Genomic DNA, 10,936 nt, shown 5'->3' on the forward strand with positions numbered 1-10,936 from the left:
ATTTAACATAAAGGCTTGCAGTGTGAACGAAGACATAGTTACGTAGTGACTTAAATAGTGACATTAGTGACTCAAATGTGACATAAGTGAAAACATAGTTGGAGCTAATTATAATAGAAAATAATTATCTTTCTGTTAGCCATATTTGGAAATTGAATTGTAAGCATTAACAGAAACACAAACAAAACAGCTCCAATAGTAGAAAAGTAAGAGAAGGCAAAAACCTATTAATTTCAGTTAAGGGATGATTGGTTGATTCTCTTTACAATGTCAACAGACATGGACTGCCTATTTGCTTTGTTTTCTGACAATGATGATGTTGTGTATAACACTGTGAGGGCCATAGTCATTAGAGCTACACAACAGGCCAATTCAAACACAAAGCAAAGCACAGCATGTTCTGTATCTTTAATGTTATTTATTTTCAACACAGCGTTGACTTTCCACTTAAATTGAACTGATGCTCATTATCACAGAGAAGAGGCAAGGAAAGGTTGAGAAAAGATTGAAAGGAGGGTCAGAATGATCAAGTTCTCCATCTGTTCATCTAGACCTCGGTTTCAACTCTCAACAGCTCTTTACACCTGTGCACTGTGGATAAACACACAAAACATAAAAGGGGGCCTGCAACTAGACGCTGCTCTATCCATAACTGTCCACCATTGAACAAGTCTCCTTAGTTACCAGACTCCTCCTGATCAAATGAAAATGTTCCCTACAGACACAATGCTGATAGATGGTAGGTATAGTATTTAATAATTTGTAGTTAAAAATGATAAAGATATAATTCTTCCTTTATTTCACACCTTGTAAGAGCTCAGATTGAACCATTAGGAAAAGTGTTTTGAAAGCTTTGTGACGACGTCAACCATACTATCGTGTTCAAAAGCAATAAACAAAATGCATACAGGATGCTTTTGCAAGGCCAGATGACACATGAATTCTGGTCACTCTAGAGTCTATCCATATATTAATTGCCTTTAACTCCCTTTCACTGCACTCCTCATCCTTACCAGCACTTTTATATATACTATGTGGTTGGATGCCAAACTGTATTTTGTAATGTGTATGTTTTACTGTAAATGGCAGGACTTGGACTGCACATATGAGTTAATAAAGTCGAACCATTTATATTTTGTTTTGTGATGCATAACATGTATTTTGTTGTACAATTACACGTTGTCAACACGTTGTCAATTAAGCGGAAACTGGTGACATGGCTGAAATGTATTCGGAATTTATTTGCAGTTTACATTTTTTTTAATTAGAGGTCGAGATTTTAATTTACCGGTCGGTGAAATCATATTGGTGGCCGGCAAATAATTTTCCATGGAGAAATAGTTTCCCCCCCAACATCATAAATAAATGAATGATTTTGTATCAGAACTGACCGGCGGTGGCACATTCTTTTATTATAGCTTCTTAAATCGACAAATCACAAATCGGCCAAACTTCATCCACATAAAGTGACTATGAAGCGAAACTGATTCATAAAAATAATACAAAAGCTCACGATTCCTGAGTTTATTTATTAGTATATGCTAGAAGTGAACCTCCTAAGATGGCGCAATTTCATTGGTTTCCTATCACGGGATATTTGGCAATATCCCATGATTGAGATCTCAAACTCGGGATATTGTTTTCATCGCAAATCGCCATTTACGCTAAGTAATTAAACCGCTATTAAAAACAAATAAATCCTGGCAAAAAAGTGTTACCTTGTTTCTTTTTGGAGTGTTGACGTCACCTCAGGCTCCACTCTTCACTTCGCCTCGGCGAATAATTGTTTAATAGTACATAACTCATGCTTATTTTTCGTGTTGTTTTGTCTGCAAAAGTCAAAGTAGCCTATGTAGTTTGCCTTGAATCATAAAACGTTTTTTATCGCTTTTAGAGGACTAGGAAAGAAGTCTATGAAGTTGTTTTGCTTGTTCATCAGGTTGCAGACTTCAAATAAATAAATTTACTACATTATGTGGTCCGTTTATTCACTAACTTTGCCATCTGGAGCTTCTGACATGCATTTATGAAAGACTAGTAGGTGCTGTGCAGTTATTACTGTTCGATAGCACATGTTCATTGTACTGTGTCTATATTTCCATTTGTACTTATCTAATTTCATCACTTACTACTGCTAATTGGCCACAAGCTGCAAAATGAAAAGAGAACTACATTTATTGCTCCCATTTGTAATTGCTGCCTTCCTTTCTAATAAATAATAATGGTAGGCTCCATTCCTCAGACTGTATCTCATACCTATTTGCTATTATAACAGAGTACTGTAGCATCTTCGAGGATATGGGGTTGGAAAGATGGAAATCCTAATACACTTTTTCTTATTTGTTGGAGCTCTCAACAATGTTTACGTCTCTTGGGGCAGTGTTGCTGAAAATTGGTAAGGGAATTGAGTCTTGCTTTGGGAATCACATTTCTACAGTTGAGGAATATAGCTCCCCTTCAAGTTTCTATTCCAGAGCCAAAAGTGTATGTCAAGTTTGAAATTAAAATTCACCTGCCTTTTTTTCATGGTCTCTACAGATTTCTTTTGTAGCTGTTTTGTTGCAGTTATGTTTCTTTCTTTTTTTCAGTTTCACACTCTGATTGTTTTTATTCTTTTTATTATAACTAAACTTCTCAATAAGTATTAATTATTCTTCTACTTTCATGCATTGAGTGAGATAGAGGGAAATCAGTCATATAAATACAATATGGAAACAAGTATAGATATAAAATGTAGATACACAGATTGAGTTTATTTGTGTAGTCTAGTGGTCAGGGTATATGTCTGACTCCCAATAGTTGTTTGTTTGTATCCCAATGTCCGCAATCATCATTGAGTAAGATGATGAATGGTCACATAAAAAGCTCAGTTAAATACTAAATAATGCTAAATACATATATGAACAGAGAGAGCGACAGAAAAGGAAAAAATACAAAATGGCCACACAGACAAAAATACCTCCATTCCTCCTGAACTCATCTTATCCTGTTGGACGATGAAAAAGAAAATAATGCACTATGACAAGGATAGATCATTGCTGTAACCAAGATAAACACCTTTCACCGTATAGGTGTTTACTATGCAGCACAGTGAGTGACCTGAAAATACTCTATGAGGAGACATTATTTAGAGAGAGACAGGGAAGAAAATAAAGCTGAGGAAGAAAAACCCTTTGCATTAGGCTGTTATGGTACATAGGGAGATTAGCTCAGTAGGGTTGGAATAGCCCCAGCAGCACTAAAAAATTAACAAGAACTATTTCACTTCGTTAGCTCATTTCCCATGGTGCATCAATTCAACACAGTATGTAAAATAAATCGTATCGTTACTTATGGTACATTTGACATGTCTCCACACCTTGATTTCTCAATGTCTGAGGAAAAAACGTCTATATGCGGAGGATGACTTTACCTTTCACCCAATAACATGACATATTTCCATTCGTATAGCGCCTACAAGCGTTGACGTACAGCCCTTCTGCCATGCGGAAATTAGACTAATAACTATACAATGTCGCACGCAACCCCACTTTCCACCACTGGGGACAGAACAGAAACTTCGTCTCACACCACCACCTTTTCATAAGGGAAGTCAGAAATGAATGCGTGCATTGTCCCTTGACTGCAGTTTAATTGTCTAATCGCATTTCCTTCTTGTTGACCGTGTGTAAGAAGCGCTTTTGTTGCTTACTCGATGCTAATGTCTCCAGACATTCGACAGGGCACAGCTGGGGAGCTCTGATGGCTCTGAAGTTGTTTGCCTTAGGACGTGTGTGTGTGTGTGTGTGTGTGTGTGTGTGTGTGTGTGTGTGTGTGTGTGTGTGTGTGTGTGTGTGTGTGTGTGTGTGTGTGTGTGTGTGTGTGTGTGTGTGTGTGTGTCTATGTGTGTGTGTGTGTGTGTGTGTGTGTGTGCGCGTGTGTGTGCGTGTGTGTTTGTGTGTTCTGTCTGTATTCTCTACGTGCATGTTCAAAGGGATGAGGGCGCAGACTATCAAAAATTCTCACTCAATCTCAGTCATACTAACTCAGTCTGTGTGTGTGTGTGTGTGCGTGCGTGTGCGTGTGTGTGTGTGTGTGTGTGTCTGCGTTTGTACTTGCTTGCAAGCGTGTGCGTGTGTGTTGTCGTGTGCACAGCCCTGTAACCCCCCCCTGGTAATTCCAGGATGGAGGATGGAAACTGGGTCCAAGTTCTATCTTCATAACACAACATGGTTGGTCTGCTTGCTTCTCTCGCTCTGATCCAATCAGCTTGGGGAGGGGCAATTATATATGTAGCATATAAAGCAGGGAAAGGAAAAGCACATGTGTTGAAAATGTGTTGAGTTTATATTTATTATATTTAAAATAAATACAAAAACGATTAGGCCTAAATGCATGTAGATTAAATGTTTTTCGTTATACTGCAATCGTAAAAAATAATAATGATTACTGTCTCACTGCTTGTCTATATAAGTATACAGTATTCATCATCCTCATCATGATTTTTACCCGGTTCTTAGTCAAAGTGTTATTTTCAGAATGGCTGGCGTTTGTCCAAGGTTCAGAGTACCTTATGCCGCTTTTCCACTGAATGGTACCAGCTCGACTCGACTCGACTCGACTCGGCTCGCATTTTTGGCGTTTCCACCGCGAAAACATGGTATCTGGTACCTGAAGTGGCTGCTTTTTTTAGTACCGCCTCGCTCTAGGTTCCAAGCGAGCTGAGCCGATGCTAAAAGGTGACGTCGGCAGACGGCCGGCCACTGATTGGCCAGAGAGTGTGACGAAGTCACGAGAGCGACATGGCAACCATGCTGGTAATAACAGCCATAGCAGCGCCGCAGCCAACATATTCCACTTCTTCAACTTCTTCAACATGGCAGTTAATAATACCATCGCATCGATGTCCTCCATTGTTGTTATATGGGTTCTGTCCCCATGTGTGGGTTGCGTAGGTGTTGTTTGCGTCGCGTACAAAATTACGTCACGGCCCTTTCACGCAGCCGACCCCGCCCACGTCCAGGAGGTACTATTTGCGGTGGAAAACGACCCGTGCTGCTACCGTGTCGAGTCGTGTCGAGTCGAGTCGAGTCGAGCTACATGTGCGGTGGAAAAGCGGCTTAATTGTCTTTCATTTAATTAGCCTTATTCCTAACCGTCATCACTTTCCTTTCACCTTTTTGCTTAGCTCTGTATTCAATCTCCCTGTTTCTGTGTATAATGCAGCTGTTGGCTGTCAACCCGGGTTGTTCTGCTTTTCTTGCCATCCTTTATTTTCTGAGGCTGGTTTGAAGCATTTTGTGTCCCTGTTTGCAATCTGCAATGTAAATAAAAGCTTACTTTTGATTACTTTTGTGTTTCTAACATTCCCTGAGTAATTTAGTTTGGCTTACAGAGCCACAGTAGATTCTCTGCCAAGCCGTCTGCTGCCTCACACTGATGAGTGTGATTAACATTTCATAGTCAAACAAGGTTTTCTTCTTACGGTACACATTTAAACAGGACACATTTAATTGTTGTGTTTTTGTGTCATTTAGCTATCATTCAAATAGTTTGAATGTTTCAGCTTTAGTTACCCGGGCCCAAAATAACAGGGGGTGTCTGTCAGTATCATTATCAGATTCATTATTGGCTTATCAGCAATGACCTTCATAACATTATATACTCACAACCAAATGAGAGCCTAAGTATGTATAGTTAACATATCATCATATATATGACAATGTCCATCCCCCAAAGTCTATTTTTTTCTAATCTATTCTATCCCGTTAAGGACTGACTCCTCATAGTCAACTAGTTGACGAATTAGTCACTGCCTTTTTGGTTTGTCAAGCAGTCACTTTTTTGTTATGATAAACACAATATCATTACATTTATTATTATGTTATTATAGTCTGAAACTAAAAAACAAAGAGTTATCTACTGGCTGGCCCAGGTAGGCCCAGGTTAAGAATATATATCTATGTATACATACATACATATATACATACACATATATACATACACATATATATATATAAATATATAGTAAAACAAAGGTGGATTTTCGGCCACAAAAAACGGCTACAAAACAAACAAGACTGCCTGTTGAGATTTGGACATTTCTTAAACATGAAAAAGATAAGATTTATGACTGTCGACTAATATTTGGGATGGTTCGCTTTTAGTCCACCAACAAAATGCTCAGTCGGGGACAGCCCTAATCAAATTTTTACAATCACAGTCCAATGGTCATCAACTACACAATACCACAGACAATTTGAACAACACCGTGTTTTGAATTCTTCTCTCTGTTTGTCTTTTACTCAATTATCATTATGGACCCCAACAATCAAGTTTCAGTCAGGCTCCAGTTGAAACTATCTGCGGCTACAACTGCATTCAATTATTTTTGTGACATTTACTTGATTGTCCTCTCAGAACCAATCTCATGGTATTATAAATACTGGCCGAATGATACCAAATGTTCCAGTGCACCAGAAGTGTGTCTGAGCAGCCCAAAGCTCTGGGAGGTTCGCTCTTGTGCATTTCAAATAGGCCATTGCTTTTGAACTTATTTTGGAGAAAAAAAAACACATTGCAGTGCTCATGAGAAGAAATGCCAGACAAATTTGAACATAACTATGTTTCCCACCAAAATGGTTGCTGGCAAACATATTACAACCCCCCCCACGCCCCCCCCCCACACACACACACACAGACTCATGACGGCAGGAGGCCCAGACCCATCCCATAACCCGTGGGACTGGGCTCAGCAGGAGGTAGACTGACAGACTGCAGTCTGCAGCACGCCTGTGTGTGCTGGGTCAGTCTGGTCTCTTCCCCAGCCTCGCTTCACATCCAGCCTGGCAGAGAGGCTGAAAAAAAGTCAGCCTTTTTTGCATTTCACTGGCTTTCTTGCAACGCTGTGGTTGAAAGTGCATTCACAGGGCTTACAGGCAATTCTGGAAACACATTCACTGCACTAGCTCCGCTCGTCTCATTTAATACTAGGAATACTATTTGTTAACTGGATATCTTGGGGGTAATGAGTCAAGACAAGAACCTTTCTAGGATTTATTCTAGTTTTAATAAGGAGGTACGAGGAGGGATAGAAACAGAATACTAATACAACTAAAGTGTGTTATAGATATGGGAAGTACAATCAGCAATCCCCAAACAACAGCACAGCGGTGAACTTTTACATTGTATATACAACACAGTTTGTTCTACATTGTTTGGTATTCCATTTAATCTTGTGTTGCAATGGAGATTATCTGATCCTAAACTGTACAACACTGAATGTTTACTAAGAGGTGGCCTGCTGCAGGGGATCCTGGGACGCACTGTGTTACCAACAGATAATGTTTGTCATAATGTGCTTAAAAAGTATGAATAGCATGTGGCGATACGAGGCGGTCCTCCTGGTTGTCAACTTGTCAGGGGTACAGTCCCTAACGCTCGATCCAGTACAGCTCCATCCAAGACTGAATGTGCCAGCAATGCTAAAACAAAATCCTTCAAAGGAAATTACTCTAGATTGAGTTGAGAGAGATCCGATTTTTCACTATTTTACATCTCCAGGTTAACCCGCCCTGCAAGATCTGCTGACACTAACAATATTTTAATTAAGAAGGTTATGCTCACCTGTTGGGGAGATATACGATATGGAAATAATAAATGTGGAGATAATAATTACTATGAGCTCTGGGTCCTTACACAACACAACAGCAGGCAAACATTGTGTGGGTTTCTCCTAGATGTGAACTACATTTCAAACTCAATTAATCTCCATCTAATGCCGCTTTTCCACCGCACATGTAGCTCGACTCGACACGACTCGACACGACACGACTCGACACGGTAGCAGAACGGGTGCTTTTCCACCGCAAATAGTACCTCCTGGACGTGGGCGGGGTCGGCTGCGCGAAAGGGCCGTGACGTATTTGTGTACGCGACGCAAACAACACATACGCAACCCACACATGGACAGAACCCACATAACAACAATGGAGGACATCGATCGCATTACTATTATTAGCTGGCATGTTGAAGAAGTTGGAGAAGTGGAACATGTTGGCTGCGGCGCTGCTATGGATGTTACCAGCATGGTTGCCATGTCACTCTCGTGACTTCGTCACACTCTCTGGCCAATCAGTCGCCGGCCGTCTGCCGACGTCACCTTTTAGCATCGGCTCAGCTCGCTTGGAACCTAGAGCGAGTAGGTACTAGAAAAAGCAGCCACTTCAGGTACCAGATACCATGGTACCGCGGTGGAAACGCAAAAAATGCGAGCTGAGTCGAGTCGTGTCGAGCTGGTACCATGCAGTGGAAAAGCGGCATAACAGTGACCAATAATGTTTCTTCTCTAGATTTTACATTTGATTAACTAACCTGTGTACCAGATCTCAAGAGAAAGACAAGGACCACGGGTTCCTGCAATTACACCTGATTGGCGACGATAATTCAACTTGATTATTCAACTTGATTAATCAACTTGATTTCAATGAGAAATATGCATTGGGGAAAATAAACATTAATTGCTGACATCTCACAAACCTAGAACACAAAATGTTTGAGTGGTATATATGTGTGTGTGTGTGTGTGTGTGTGTGTGTGTGTGTGTGTGTGTGTGTGTGTGTGTGTGTGTGTGTGTGTGTGTGTGTGTGTGTGTGTGTGTGTGTGTGTGTGTGTGTGTGTGTGTGCGTGCGTGTGTGTGCTAGTGTGCTTGTGCGTGTGTGTGCGCGAGCATGTGTTGGCACATGTGTGCTTGCTTAGCCACGTATCTTGTTATACAGACCCATATGTACTAACTATACAAACCGTATGTATTGTTAAAGAACAGATTGAAGTATTGTTTGCCCTCTGGCTTTGTATCATAAACCACACAACACAAAGAGCACATAGCCCTTATTACCGTCTTCAGAAAACACATGCCCACAGGCAACCAGTGAGACTGTGTAATATTAGACAGAGACAGATGAGCCTTATATTGTTAATGCAGAGCGCAAGGGGAGTAACTTGTGATGCCATGCATGTCAGGCCTTTATGAAATGGAATCCTGTTTGTGTGCATACATTACATGGTTTATGTGTAGGAAACATTTTTTAGACATTCTAAGACACGCAATTGTGCAGGCTACATACAGTGCTGTATTTTCACCCACTCATATGCAAACAATCACACATAAAAGAATATGTTCACGCAAGTGCACGTCTGACAACAGAGGCTGGTTTTTTTTAGCTTCACCTGCATTCTGTATATTCTCTGCAGTGTCGTGACTTAAACCCTGCCAACCAATGTACCTGATGATCAATACTCAAAACCCCCATGATGTGCACTGCAAATTGTGCATGTCAACAATAGCTAGTTTGCATATTGACCAGATTGATTCAAACGTATGGTCTCTTATTGTATTCATATCTTGAAGAGCTAATGTGCATGACTTGTAGTTAACTATTTTTGAATAGAGGTTTAAATTTTGCTCGTTCACATTTGACTTATGCAATGGATTTGCATTCATATTATTTCAGATGAATTGGTCTATTCTTAACACGAGTTTTTTGGGGTTACTTACCTCTGCATGAGAGAAGCATCAGGAGAATAAGCCATCGAACCGGTAACATGACAGGGCGCAGATCCATCTTATTCCCAAATGCTTTTCCACACCACAACTTCCACGGAGGAGCAGACGCGGCAGCTCCGGACTCTGTGGATATTCCTCTCCGGATAAAGCGTCACTGCTTCGCAAGCAAAGTATCTTCTGGCAGCGATGCTCCATGGAAAATACAACTGTTTATGCGCATTGTAACCTGTCCAACACAATATAGGGAAAATGCATTATTTCCGACGGAACGTACTAACGATTAACCATTTGTTTTAATACTTACTAAGAGGGGTTAATACAAATATCGCGGGATCAAGAGATTTTACAATCAATCATGTAAATAAACATATATTGGGATGAAGTTAAATCCTGCGCTGGTGCACCCGCGTGGCTCGTTGAGAGTTGAGCAGCGAGCGGCGGGATGAAGCTGGTGGACCGGGGAGGCTAGACAGAGAAATGCCCTTCGATTAACGCTGCTTTTAGGCTGCTAGAAAAGTAAGTAGCCTACGGTAGATTAAGGAGATAGCTACGGCATTTTTCATTATTGGCCCCTGAAGTAAATTACAAACTAAATAAAAGACAGCGTAAACTATATGTAAACCGGTATTTTGGATTTATAACCAAAACAATGTGAAAAGGAATCAATTCCACGTTTAAAACAAAATCATATATTGCTTAGATACTAGCTTTGCTCGAATAGTGTGCGCCTTACCATATTTTCCTTGCGAAGAATACCACGACGTGTTATCCAATATGAACCTTTAACCACCTAATCCTTCTTTCATTAATTTGGTGCTATAGCTTCACTCTTGCTCGAACAGTTAGTCAGCCATCCTACAAAGGGTGTTTTAATCACAGACGAAGTCCCACCCGCTCTCTGGGGATAAGTCGTCGGACTCAACCGAGTGACATATTGCGATAGACGTTAAATATTCAAACTTTTCACGCAGTGTGAAGGTTTAAAAAGTGGGACGTGGTGACTCTGCTGCCTCCGTCCCTTCCGTGAGGTTGATGGTAGAGCGCTCGCAAAAAAAAAAAAAAGACGGAGCCGAATGTGACGCACGTGCCGGGGGCTGATGACCATCTCCGGGTGTCTAGGTGAAGCGCACTTTCCATCCCGTGCGACTCACGTCACCTGTCCACTCAAAAGTGTGCATGGCTTCAGTTTTAAAAAATATGAGAGAAAAAAAAACAGAATGTATAGGTGAATACATTCTGGAAACATTGTGTGTTTCCAGAATGTCTATATTTGTACACAAATTGGAGGGTTTTAATGTTTACCTTGATATGGCATTATGGCTTACCCGCAGTTAATGGAAAAACTGCATTTTCAGCTTTATGCACTATTGTGTCTGGCGCTTTATATCTTTG

General features: G+C 40.6%; 1 protein-coding gene across 1 annotated transcript in view; it reads right to left on the reverse strand.

Moving 5' to 3' along the window:
- Window positions 1-10,649, reverse strand: part of LOC132455802 (transmembrane protein 132C-like) — a 121,372-nt gene extending 110,723 nt beyond the window's left edge. The window contains exons 1-2 of the mRNA XM_060049774.1: window positions 10,278-10,649; window positions 9,536-9,770 (exon numbers count right to left, since the gene is read on the reverse strand). Coding sequence (XP_059905757.1) covers window positions 9,536-9,602 — 67 coding nt within the window. The 5' untranslated portion in view covers window positions 9,603-9,770; window positions 10,278-10,649. The remainder of the gene's footprint in view (window positions 1-9,535; window positions 9,771-10,277) is intronic.
- Between the last annotated feature and the right edge of the window lie 287 nt (window positions 10,650-10,936).

Source organism: Gadus macrocephalus, chromosome 4, assembly GCF_031168955.1.
Source record: "Gadus macrocephalus chromosome 4, ASM3116895v1".
NCBI classification, from domain to species: Eukaryota; Metazoa; Chordata; class Actinopteri; order Gadiformes; family Gadidae; genus Gadus; species Gadus macrocephalus.